General features: G+C 28.2%; 1 protein-coding gene across 1 annotated transcript; it reads right to left on the reverse strand.

The window, feature by feature from the left end:
- Positions 1 to 1,676: 1,676 nt before the first annotated feature.
- LOC108769933 (4-coumarate--CoA ligase 1) lies at positions 1,677 to 12,511 on the reverse strand. Its single transcript, XM_018521156.1, has 10 exons — positions 12,118 to 12,511; positions 5,970 to 6,259; positions 5,474 to 5,681; positions 5,158 to 5,327; positions 4,872 to 5,058; positions 4,488 to 4,642; positions 4,040 to 4,223; positions 2,849 to 3,174; positions 2,070 to 2,265; positions 1,677 to 1,796 (listed from the first exon to the last, which is right to left on the reverse strand). Exons 2-10 carry the CDS (start codon positions 6,204 to 6,206, stop codon positions 1,711 to 1,713), a joined length of 1,749 nt encoding a protein of 582 aa, XP_018376658.1. The 5' UTR covers positions 6,207 to 6,259; positions 12,118 to 12,511; the 3' UTR covers positions 1,677 to 1,710.
- Positions 12,512 to 14,292: the final 1,781 nt, after the last annotated feature.

The following is a 14,292-nucleotide window of genomic DNA, read 5'->3' on the forward strand; positions in this document are numbered from 1 at the left end:
GAGAATGAGAATTGTCATTTGATTACAATATGCAAGCCTAAAAAATAATACGTTATAATAATTGTTTTACTAAAATATCACCGTTGTGTAGAATAATAAAGATGCTGATAAAAAAAAGTCAAAGAAGCATTCCTGTTTTTTCTCATTAATGATTATCTTTACAACTTATACAATAGCTTTCTATTTTTTCATATAACAATGAAGGCTTACATTGCTTTGAATTTTATTAACAGAATTTACAAAAATTATCAATTCCGTCGAAACTCTGCATTTATTAGTAAGGCAATATTACTAGGACAATTTTTGTTACAATTATTACTTGCTAATGATTTTATGAGAACTTGCTTCCGTGGATGAGAAAACATTCTGTGTTCGACGTGGTTCGACGCTTAATTTTTTCTTTTCGCAAATGTTTTATGGAGTAATTACGGAGCATAATGTTCCGTTAATTTGAAATTACAACATTTATATACTTATAACGTATGTATATATTAAATAAACATTACTTATGCATTATTCTCATAAACTTTTGTATAAGCGAACCGACTTATTTTCACTAACTGAATTTACCTATAATATAATAGGATAATAGTTAGATACCGTATGACATTTTTAAATAATATATCGAGAAAGCAATTAAGCAAGAAAAAAAAATTTATAAAATTCTGTTTTATTCAAGAGCTTAACATTATATAAGTACACATATCTACGTTCAAATAAACTTGTCAAATAGTTTACGCAAGTATGCTTGATAAATTTATTTGAATGTGTGTGACCTAAGTACAAATCAAGGTACAATATTTATCAACAGATTAATATAACATGTACATATACACATCTGTATGTGATAAATTTAATACTGTAACAAGAAATATAAATTTATAAAAGTATTAATTCTATCGTATTTTTTTTCTGTCATATGTAATATTATATTCATGTTATCACATACACACAGATGAATCCATCAAAAATATAATAATTTTTTCAAGTGACAACAGTATGTACAGAATAGCTACAGTTATTTGACACATTTATAAGTACTTTTAACTTATTTTTTTTGTTTAAAGAAAATTCTACTTGATATTATTTTTAATTATATAAATGCTTATTATGTTCAGTTTTTAACGGACTATAAATAAATAAGAGATCTATACTACATGGAACAATTTTACTGAAAGCTAAAATAAGATTTAAAATTTTCCTAGACAGAAATTATAAAAAATTATTTTAAAAATAATTTTTTGAAAATTTAAATTAGCTACAAGGATATCAAATTTTTTTGCAACATTGGTCATAGTTTTTTTAATTTTCAACATAATTATTTTGATGATCCAATAAAATTATTTTTAGAGATATCATTGTCTAATAAAATTTTTAATCTTTCAGCAAAATTCATTTTTTGTATGTATCCATATATATATATGTATATATATATACATATATATATGTGCATACAAATATATGTATTTATATCAAAGATTTACAGTTTTATTGAGCGAAGTACTGTACGCATATATATATATACACTCCCGAAAAATCACCTTCCGCCTAAATTTATATACATACATAAAACTTTTTAAATATTAATCTTGTATTAAAAATAATTTTTTAATTAAAAATATATCGTTTTAATGGCGTTAAAAATAACTTTAATAAAAAATCTTGTCATAAAAATAATTTTTTAATTAAAAATATATTATTTTGATGGCATTAAGGCTTGTAATCTTGCTTTATTTTTGACCTTAGAATTTTTCCGCTTGGATTCTTCGGAATATTGTCGACAAATGTTATTCCACCTAAAAGAAAAAGAAAAAAACAAATATAATCCTCAAATTTTCCTAAAAAAGTTTCTAGCTACCCAGTTCTTCTTTATCTTTAAGTTTTTATACCTAGTTCAATTGAATTACATAACGACTACTTTTTTCTTTAATAACTTGTGACATTTCTTCGGATATATAGATGATAACTATTCTAAAGACTACATGCAGCACTCTATTAATATGCTAATTAAATGCGTGGCAATTAGAAACCCCGCGATGTAGTAATAGTTGAAAGCAAATGAGTTATACCTCTCAGTTGTTTGTACTCAGAAACTTTTCCTTTTATAAAGTTCTTAATGTCATCTTCTGTGGGTTTTTTACTTTCCTTCACCACTACAAATGCTTTTGGTACCTCACCATACCTCTCGTGTGGAATACCAATCACTGCTGCTTCCTCCACGTCAGGATGCATTCGCAGCAACGCTTCTAGTTCCGCTGGTGGTACCTTTGACCAAACGAAAATAACGTTTTAAATTAAAGCAGGCAAACACTTTAAACGTCACCGAGAAATAAAGTACCATCAAATCGCGAAACTTTATAACTTTGAGAAGATATTTTACATACAACTGTTATTTATCAATAAACAAAGTAGCAAATGCTTTAATAATAAATCAAAATAAATAGAGGAAAGATGAGTCAATAAGAGTCAATGTGGATGCTTTCTTCGTAAAAAATTCCCAAAAATATTTTGGGCCGTTATAGTGTTTTTCCTATTTAAATAATTCTTACAATGTAAAGTAATAATATACAAATTATATATATGAAATAATTTATAATCAATGAATAACTACTCTATCAGATTTATATCATATTAGAAAAAAGAGGATTTCTTAAATTTATGTATAAAGCCAATGCTTTTTAAAATTATTTGTACAATTAGAGTTTACTTATCACGTATTAATAAACGTTGAAAGAAATATATGTCTCTTCTTATTCAAATAATCATATCAAATTAATTAAGCTGTAATTGTAAGATACTTTTTAAAATAAATAGAGAAAGGCTCTTTTTTGTGAAACCAAATCGTTACCTGAAATCCTTTGACTTTAATAAGTTCTTTTAATCTGTCTGTAATATAAAAATCGAAATCTTCATCGTAATAAGCAATATCGCCCGTTTTTAACCATCCATCCTCAGTTAGTATATTTTTTGTAGCATCTTCGTCATTCAAATATCCTTTCATAACATGTGGTCCTTTGACCCATAATTCGCCTGTTTGACCACTAGTACTGATATCCTTCTGTGTCGTTACATCCACCAAGCGTACTTGGCAACTCGCTATATTTTGTCCGATACTGGAATATTTCTTTCCATTTTCAATAAAGTCCACTGGTGAAGTTTCTGTTAATCCGTAACCTTAAAAAAACATCACAAACTTTAAATAAACTTGATACCAAAATAAATATTTTATTACATTCCGCCATTATTTTTTCTTCTTTTTTCTATTTGGTCATATTAGATATTTAAATTTAAATTTATATTTGTAGCAACAAAACAAAAAGATTAATAAAGAAAAATTTTAATTAACATAAGAGGCTTTAAAATGATTATAAAAGAATTTATATATGCTGTGAAATTCAATGACAAAATGAACACGACACAAAAATTACCATCTGGCACAAAAACAAGATTAACTGATTTTGCAATGCATTACTGACACGTTGTTGGAGTTCTTAAATCATCTCTGAAGCTAAAAGCAATTTCGTTGAATAAAAATTATATATGTTTGCATAATTGTTGAATAAGTTACACGTTTGTATCTAAATGAAATATAAATTTGTTTGCAAACAAAATAAATAGATTTTGTCGTTTAATAGTATTATAATTAGCATTTTTTTCAAATATGATTAATTTGTCAAATTTTACGAACTCGAATGTGCATCAAACAAGAGTAAAGTTTAATACGACGCCATTCTCGATGCAACGAACTTTACTCCAAAATCGATCATGCGCCGAATCGTTGGATCTCGTTAAAAATTGAATGTATACATCCCTCGTTCGTTCGAACTCACAAAACCCACAGATGCAAAACTCGCCCATCCTGCTCCTCTTCGGCATTTCTACTTCCACCAGAAAAAAATATATATCTGAGTCTTCAAAGCTCGTACACGTCGAAACACGATCCCGGAAATTCGATCCCGAAAAACTCGATAAACATTTCGTTCGCGTTCGCAGGTTGTTAATTTTGCTTCGACGATGGCTCGATTTTACAAACACCCACCTTGACGAAATTCGCAGATTTGTGAATCGACGTCGTATTTCTCGTAGAATCTATCGACGTCCGTTTTAGCGAGAGGCGCAGCGCCACTCATTATCGAATGCACATAATGGAAATGATGTTTCTTCACAAGAGGGGAAGCCGTAAGAAATAACACTATGGGTGGAACGCAAAACAGCGCGGTCACCTGTGAAGTGCCATATCGTCGCGAATTTAATGCTTTCATAATTTTTTGTTTACATATACAAGAACAATTAAATTTTTCTGTAATTGTTGGTATAAAAATATATAATCTCACACATACAAAAAGTGTTTTTTTACTTTGCATTAATTAAATATTTTCACACACAGTCGAGCTTAATTGTTATTCTAATATAATAAATTTGTAATTGAATAGTGTATTATAATATCTAAAGAGACTTATTTTTGAGCATAGCAAGCTATAAATTACCTTGTTTTTTTCCAATACGTCAATGAATGTTTCCGGTACAAATTTTGGAATAGTGATTATTTTTGCGCCAAAAGAAAGACGTGGAAGTATCAAAGCATTCATTCCATAAATATGGAAAAATGGTAATACGGCAGGTATTACTTCTTGATATGTATCTGTAAAAAAATAAGATATCTTAATATATAGGTAATAAATGTTTAATTATCGAGTGATTGTAGAAGATAAGAAACAGTTTCAAATAAAAAATTTTGCAGATAAGAATATCCGATTTTGCGAATATACATTTATAATCAACGTACAAATACATTAATTTAAAATTCGCAAAATTTAAAAAGCGCGCCAAGAAGGCTGGAATAATAGTTCGTTAAATAAAAGAAAAGGTACCTGTTGGAAACCGAAAGACATCGACAGAGGCTTGAACCATCATTATATTAGACACCAGATTGCGATGTCTTAACATAACACCCTTTGGTAATCCAGTGGTACCACTTGAAAATGGCAAAACCGCTATGTCATCGCAAGTTCTGTCCGAATTTACAGGTGGCAGTGATTTACCTCGCGTTATGAGATCCTGAAAAATTTTGCATGCTTATATTTATTTTTACTTAACCGTTTTCTTTTGTAATCCTTAAATATTGTCGATTCGCCTAAAATCTATTTTGATACTAACAGAAAAAGGTATCGAACCCTCTGGCATAGAACCAATCTTATCATCAATCACAATAAAAGGGGTTTCGTGTGAAAGACATGCCCTTTTTGCAGCGAGCACTGTAGATACAACCGAGGTGGAAGTGATGATTGCTTTTGCATTGACTTTTAACAACTGAATCATCATTTCCTCTGAAAATTTTTGTCACGTCCATCAATATTACAATACACTTTACCCCCACTTCCTTATCTTATTTTTGTTTTATCATGAGTTAAATATTTAATGTATTTTATATAAATCTCAAATAAAATAGCATGTTTAAAATAAAACGGCTTACCTACTGTATACATCGGGTTTACAGTAGTAACAATAAATCCGCCTGACGAGATTCCAAGGTAACTTAAAACTGTGTCCGGAAAATTGGGTGCCACTAGTGCTACCACATCACCCTTTTTGAGACCTATATTCCGCAAACTTCTACCGATATAACTTGTCGCGTCCTTGGCTTGCGCAAATGTGTATTTCTTGCCATTTATACCACATTCCTGCACAAAGCATGTTATAAAACTGATACCGTATCACATTCTCTCGTACATTTACCGTTTACGAAATGACCTAACAGTTAATTGCGCTTACATTTCGTTATATTTTCCATGTTTTCAAACATTCTTTCTTGATTTTTCCACGCACGAATTCCCCCCATATTAAAATTTGTTAAATAATTCATATTGGTCTGTTTGAAGATGACGCGATTAGTATTAGAAACGTTCTACGCACATGAATAGATTATCTATCGTTCATAAAATAGAAATCCATTAAATCAAAAAATTTACCAAAGCGATATGATTAGGATAATTTTTGCTATTATTCCAAACAAACTCGTGAATCAAGGTTTTCGGATAAGAAACATCTCCACTCGGAGACATAATAATCCTCTCGTTATTTGGTCCCGTCACAATTCTGGTTTGCTTCGAGGTCGATGCACGCCTTAACGTAGAGTTCAGAGGCCTTTTTCCTCCATCCAGTATTCGACTCAGCCTCTGAATACCACAAAATACGTGTGTTGCCATACTCGTATAACGGCACTACTAATTTATTGGTAATTAATTGCACAACTCGTAATCTGCAAGTGTAGTAATTAAATTAGTGAAGATAAAACCACATAAAATAAAGCTAGATTACAATAATTTTATATATCAAAAATAATTGTAGAAATGTTGGTATTGACAAAATAATATTTTAAGTTTTATATACATTAACATCGAATATTTTTATTGTACGTTTTATATTGAATCACATAGAAATGCATAGAGGATGATTTCTTTATTTTTTTAAATAATTATAAGAAATAATATTTCTTTCAGAAAAAATTTTACTACAGAAATGCTACAGGTATATGTAAATTTTAAATAAAGTAAGATATTTGTTAAACATGTATTGATATAAAATGTTAGGTTTAATATAATGTAAAAATTTAGTGTGAGAATATAAAATACGAGCACTAGTTTCGCAAATAAGAATCTGCAATTGTGCATTTACAATTGAATTACAGATGATTTGTGGGAAAAAAATATAGCGTATATGTATAGTTATTGTTGCACGCTCGGTAAATATTTTAAGCGTTATATTCATTTTTGAGAGGGCTCCTTTTACCTACAAATTTTTTGCCTACAGCACCTTTTGCCTACGTCTCTTTTGCCGACAAATCGATTGCCTACATGTATTATTGCCTACATCTCGATTGCTTACATGCACTTTTGCGCACAAATAAAAATTTTAGAAACAGAGTTACTTTTGCCTACATATATTATTGCCTACATGTATTATTGCCTACAAGTATTATTGCCTACAGTTCTATTGCCTACATGCGCTTTTGCGCACAAATAAAAATTTTAGAAACGGAGTTACTTTTGCCTACATGTACTATTGCCTTCAGCTCGATTGCGCACAAATATACAATTAAAATTAAGTAAGAAAATAATTTATATTTTTAGGAAATCTGTTATGTAAACAGTGGAGTATCAGCGTAGACAGTGTCCGCTTGGAATATTTTTCCAAAAAAATCTAACCCTAACCAAATTGTTGGTGTGAGGTAGCCCTCATTTCGCGTGGAAGGTTGTGAGCTGTAGGCAATAATGTATATATACAATCGAGTTGTAGGCGATCGAGCTGTAGGCAATAATACGTGTAGGCAATAATACATGTAGACAAATGTGATTTTATTTTTGAAATTTTTAATTGTGCGCAAAAGTGCTTGTAGGCAATAATACATGTAGGTAATAATTCATGTAGGCAATAATACATGTAGGCAATAATTCATGCAGGCAATAATGCATGTAGGCAATAATTCATGTAGGCAATAATCCATGTAGGCAAAAGTAACTCCGTTTCCAAAATTTTTATTTGTGCGCAAAAGTGCATGTAGGCAATCGAGCTCTAGGCAATAATACATGTAGGCAATCGATTTGTAGGCAAAAGAGATATAGGCAAAAGGTGCTGTAGGCAAAAAATTTGTAGGCAAACGGGGCTCTCCCTTCATTTTCCAACTTTAATATTTATACTTACTCAGCGATTATCATAACAATCTTTCATGTACTACAATGAATATTTTTATAACCGGTTATTTTATTCGATACAAAAATTACCAAAACAATCTCTAATTTCATATCGAATATTTCTTATCGAAATTAATAATTATATATATATGTATATATATTATATTATTAATTATATATATATGTATATATATTATATTATTAATTATATATATGTATAGATATATAATGACATGTAATTAATCCTAATCATTGAGGAAGTATGAAGGATAAAAAATTATAAAAGATCACAATAAATTCTTCTGACCTCGTTACGCAATCAAAATAAAAGGAAAAATATATAAATAAACTATGATGCTTATTTAAGAGGGGAAACTCATGTAAATCGAAATTTTTTCACATTTTTTTTTGCTTAAAAAATTAATTTATTATCTGTAGAATATGCTCCCAGAATTTTCAATTCCAAATTCGAAATATAGATGTCTCTGCAGTACATATAAGTAGAGTGTCCAAAATGGAGCGCAGGTAAAGGACGCACGCAAGAGCGCTCTTCGTTGGTGATTTTCCAACGGTTATTTTAATTATAACCAGTGTTCCAAGATTTATCGCGTGACGATTTGCTTCAAAGATATTTAGGAGGATACACACAGAATGCCAACAAGTCGTTTAATACGACAGTGTGGCGTTTGACTCCTAAATATCTAAACTGCGGTTGAAAAATTGTGGAATTGGCTGCATTTTTGGCTGGAGGAATGTTTAACGACGCCTACAATTTCATTTTAAATATAATGAATGATATGGAGTTTCAAATCGGCCTACATTGCAAAACCTTCGCAGACGAGCAAACCCACCACCGAGTCCGACGACAAAATCGCCGTAGCGATAACGCTACGAAAGAGGCCAGGACAGCAAAAAAAAAGGAGATGGCAGCTCAAATGGACGAACTGGCTGAAGAAGAAGGCATACTTTACGGGTCCGGTATCGCAGATTAAGCGTTATATTATGTAAATCCGATTAAACGCTATTTTTTCGTATCAGAAACTTCAAAGACGATTTACTCGAAAAGCGTTTTTTCGCGCGCCGTGCAATGTAGTTCAGCGAATTTTTCACGGATTTGCATGAAACTTTGCAGAAATACTCTTTAACTTATTGGTTATTGCATAACGTTCTCCTTTTTTTAAAAAAAAAGTTTTAAACATTACTTTTTACCAATTGTTTATAAATAAATATGGTACTTTTTTTTCAAAATGCTCCTCAATTTTCAATTTTTTTGTTTTTTTTTCTCATCGTCATGCAAAGCATTTTTTACACATTTTAACTGTAGAATTTTGGTTTTTTGATTTTAGATGAGATTTGAGACATGTAGGCTGCACGGCGCAAAAGTGAGGTCTCAACTTCCAGCAGCTGTAGCGCCGCCATTTTGGAATATTTTTGTCTAAAAAAAATGTGAACATTCCGTCAAACGTATCCTTTAATATGTACTTTGTTTCATTTTGATGTCTACTACCAATTTTATGTAATAAATTCTTGAAAAAACGTACGTTTACATGAGTTTCCCCCCTTAATATTTATACTTACTCAGCGATTATCGCAACAGTCTTTCATGTACTACAATGAATATTTTTATAACCGGCTACTTTATTCGATACAAAAATTACCAAAACAAACAATCTCTAATTTCATATCGAATATTTCTTATCGAAATTAATAATTATATATATGTATATATATATTATTATTAATTATATATATGCACATATATAATGACATGTAATTAATCCTAATCATTGAGGAAATATGAAGGATAAAAAATCATAAAAGATCACAATAAATTCTTCTGACCTCGTTACGCAATCAAAATAAAAGGAAAAATATATGAATAAACTATGATGCTTATTTAATTCGAGAAATTAACCATTTATATACATTAAATTATTATTAGATATTATTACCAGAAATAATTTTCAAAAAATTTTTTTAAATAATATTTACATATTAATCCATTCAAAAATTAAATTAAAATACTTTCCTCTATTTTTTCTTCTTGAATAGACAACTTTTATGAGTGCATTATTGATTGTATCAAAAAATTACATTAAATTTTACAATGCTAAAATAAAAACGCTAAAATTTTATGTTTAATAATTTCTTAGAAAAGTATGTAACAAAATTAGTAAAATAGGTTGTATATAAAAATATGTGAATGATGCTAATTACTCTTTACTTTCTAAACTGCTGTTACTCATTACTTTCTAAATCGAAATTATAATAGCTCTCATAATTATTTTAAAAAGATCCAAACATTTAAAATATTTTTAATTCATAGAGTAGATAAAAACTTACTTTGTAATTATTTTTATATAAGTTCTTTATGTTTTATATAAGTACCTTATATAATTTCAATATATTGATTTTATAAAGACATAATTTTATATAAAATACAATATAATAAAGATAATATCCGATGACAAAGTTGATGACATATGTATTACATGTTTCTGTTTCAACAGCTATGGGGGGCGTGTTCAAATTCCAACTCTAGTGTTCCCCGTATGTCATGTCATCTTTATTTAATAGTGAGATAAACAATGAGGATAGAATGATACCTGGGTACCACTTGAGTAGGAAAGAACATAGCCTAAAATAACTACGACCGTAATCCATAGTCCGTTCTTAATCTCAAGACTAGCTTAACACTATCTCGAATTTTGAGCAATGTCTATGGATTTCGCTGTATATTTTACGATAACAAGTAAACTTTGAGAATTTATCTTTATTTTTATATTCTCTACTTTGTCTACTTTGTTTTAAAATTCTTCTTATACAATGGATATTATTATCGGGAGCATATCTAGCTCAATTGATATGAATAGCAGATTACAAATGTAAACATGCTTACTCATCCTAAGAATTGAAAAATAATGAAGTTAACGACGTAGAATCAAAACATTAATTAATTGCATAACGTATAAGTTATTGAAAGTTTAAAAACTACTTTAGTTGCTTTTAATGCTGCCTTTTAACCTTAATATTATTGCTCTGTAAACCGATATGTTTATTATTATCAATAAAAAATCATATTTTTAAACATTCAAGTGATAAAGAATTTTTTATCTCTCTCTCTCTCTCTCTCTCTCTCTCTCTATTTGAAGATAAACTATCTATAAAAATTATTCATGTAAATAGTATAACTAACTGCAATATTTATTAAATACTACATATCATAACAGCTATTTATTTTACCAAAGTGATTACATATCATAACAGCTATTTATTTTATGCAGTATAATATTTGCATAAATTATAATGTAAAAAATATTGTATAAAAAATTTATTGTATAAAAAGTTAAAAATATTAAATATTTTATAATAAATAAACAATTTTGTTTATAAAAACGTTCATTGCTTTAGAATATTTATTTAATATAGAATTTGGCAAATATCAATATCAAAAAGATATTTGTTTTTTAATGTAGATAAAATTTTTAATATAAGACTATTCAAACATTAGTTTGAGATATCATAACAGATATGATTATCTTCGATATCAAGAAACTTTTAACACACACGTTGTAGTTTTATACCTTTCAAATAATTTTCTATTTTTAACACACAGTTAAACTTGTTGTTTCTATTTCATAACCAATAAATATCAATAGCTGTTAGCAAGCAACATTATTATTATAGTGACAAATGGTGTAAGAACAGAAGATTAAATGAATTTAAACGATTTTGCACTTACACGTATACATAAATATACATATATATATGTTTACATATTCATGTTTCATGTTTATGTTGACATAATTCAACATGTAAGTACGTTTTATTAAAAAAAAATTTTTTTAATAAATAAATCAATGCTCCTTTACTATATATTGAAACTTATTGCCTCTTTGTGTCTCGATAAAAATAATATCACACGTCAGAATACTGTTAACATGATGTTATTAATTATCATACGTTACGTTGCATTAAATTTCGCATACTTCATTATAACATGCATGCAGATCGAAGTACACTCGGTACGAAGTCTAGATAATGCTTCTATTTTGCTGATTACTATAAAAATTTACATAATTTATATTAGCAGATTTACATTTGCACAACTATTCCACTAGTTATGCTTACTTGACAAAATTAAATTTATATTATTTCAATCTCTTCGTCAGTTCAAGTATAAATCTATCGCTTCACATAAACACTACGTCATTATATGTACATATATATATGCTTGCGGAAGATAGTACCATATTGTTTGATGTTTTAAATATACAATGTTTTACGTAGAATTTCTCATATGATTTTATAATTAGTGTTTAAACTTAATTTACTCAATTAAAAATTAATTAAACGGGTTGATTTCGTCTTTTGACATAGCATATTTTTGTCACGAAGTTTATAGATTTAAATTGAATTATCTTACGCCTCTTGTTGTTCCTTTCTGAATGCAGTAGATTGCAGTCGGTCTATTTTTAGAAATGTTGGAACGCTATTTCATTGACGACATATCTCATGATGCTTTAACAAGAAGTGCAACGTTGCAATGTTGACACTCTGCAGCTGAAGATTTGCAATTTTGGCGTGCACATAATAGGTATTTCATTCACGCAAACTGAGCAACTGCTAGTTACATCGCCGTCGATCGGTCGTAATTCACTGATGTTTACGTGACCGATTTCACTAGTGGACTGTCAGGTTTTCTTCAGACGAAGAGATATTGTCTGACTCCCCACCATCGACTTGTTATACTGAAGGAAAGTATGAGAGGCAAACAAGGCAAGAAGGAAATGAAAATGACTAATACCGTATGTTGTGCTGTTACCGTATGTTGAACTGAACGTCATAATATGAAATTCATGATTATGAAAATATATTAACTGTTATCAGTCGTGTCAGTCGTGTGCAGCAATATTTGATATCTTGAATTTCTAAATGAGTTTTTCTGAAAAATAGTCTTTATATCAGCTTTAATAGTAGGTACAATGTGATGATACAACAAAAGAATTTTTTTAAATATTTAAAATATATTTGTAAAATATTTAATTTTACAGAAAGAGTATGTTAAAAAGAGAGGGATGATTTCTCGAATAAATTTTTCACTTTTTTGAGATAAAATTGATCCCAGAAAAATTAAAATCAACAAAAATACATGAACTCGTGATAAATGGTAAATGCAATGAAGCTATTTGATGTCGTAAAACAAGGTCATATAATTTACTTCTAAGATTTTTAGATTAAAATGTATAAATAAACCTAAATTATATTTATTTTAATTGTATAGATGTCAATTATACATATAAAACGTATTTTTACAATACGTAGTTAGTAAAAAATTTTCCAAGCCTTTATGTAAGATTTTACACAGAATTTTATAATTTAATATCTATTTTTTTTCTTAAATAATTATATTATTTCTTATATATTATACGGTCTTTTTTTAAAATTATTGTTTAACATTATGCCAACATTACTATTCCATCAGCTGTTAGTATGATAAGATATCTCATATGCATTACAGTAATATTTAATTACGATATACCTTTAACATCAGAACTATCTTTTTAACATTCAGTAATATTTAATTACGATATACCTTTAACATCAGAACCATCTTTTTAACGTTCAGCAATAATTAATATCTTAATGAATTCATTAATAGTTTAACAAGTGTAAAATTTAATATGTATCTCGAAATGCATTTACAAATTTTTGTATTGATTGATACCAGAGACATGATATTTTAAAATAGCGATAGATAGCACTTTGTGCTATACTATTTTATTTATTATTAATACGATAAAACAAATAATTTCATTTAATTACTAAAGCAATTTAATACTAAACACATAATTTAATACTAAATACATAATTTAGGTTTACTGTTACTCCAGTAATATAAAATCATATTTCAATTGAAATACAGTTACGAGCGAGCGTTATATATCTAGTTTTATAAATAAAACATGTTTTTAACTTCTTTGATAGTTCTTTAGTAGAGATGTCTGAATCTTTTCCTAAAACAGGTTGTACTAAATGTATTTATATTCATTTCATTTTTATACACAGTTATGCAATATAAATTATATATATATATTGCATAACTTTGCATAAAAATGAAATGAATATAAATACATTTAGTACAACCTGTTTTAGGAAAAGATTCAGACATCTCTACTAAAGAACAATCAAAGAATTTAAAACATGTTTTATTTAACTAAATATATAACGGTCACTTGTGACTAAACAATATAAATATGACACTAACGTATATGAGCAATAGCTAGATTACAGTTGCTAAAACATAGTATTTCAAATAACACCAAATAAAATTTAAAAAAATAAAAACATACGTGTTTTATTTAATTTTATTGTGAAGCATATTAGATAATCAAAGACATAAAATATTATATCCTATTGCCATCTAGCGTTATATCTAACGTAACGAAAAGTACGTTGCATTTACCATAATATGTTATTCGTACTAATACGTGCGATTTCTATACGTATAAAAATATTAAACATTTTAAGTTTCTTTCATCGTTATATTTATGATATTATTTATTTATGTCATTAATTATTTAACTTATGCGATTTGTAT

The sequence above is a fragment of the Trachymyrmex cornetzi genome, unplaced genomic scaffold, assembly GCF_001594075.2.
Source record: "Trachymyrmex cornetzi isolate Tcor2-1 unplaced genomic scaffold, Tcor1.1 scaffold97, whole genome shotgun sequence".
NCBI classification, from domain to species: Eukaryota; Metazoa; Arthropoda; class Insecta; order Hymenoptera; family Formicidae; genus Trachymyrmex; species Trachymyrmex cornetzi.

Coding starts and splice junctions, on each gene's coding strand:
- LOC108769933 (XM_018521156.1), bottom strand. CDS start 6,206: ATGGCAACACACGTATTTTGTGGTATTCAGAGGCTGAGTCGAATACTG. Junction 5,059..5,157: donor AGGGTTCGATACCTTTTTCT/GTTAGTATCAAA, acceptor AAAATTTTTCAG/GATCTCATAACGCGAGGTAA. Junction 4,643..4,871: donor TGTCTTTCGGTTTCCAACAG/GTACCTTTTCTT, acceptor ATTTTTTTACAG/ATACATATCAAGAAGTAATA.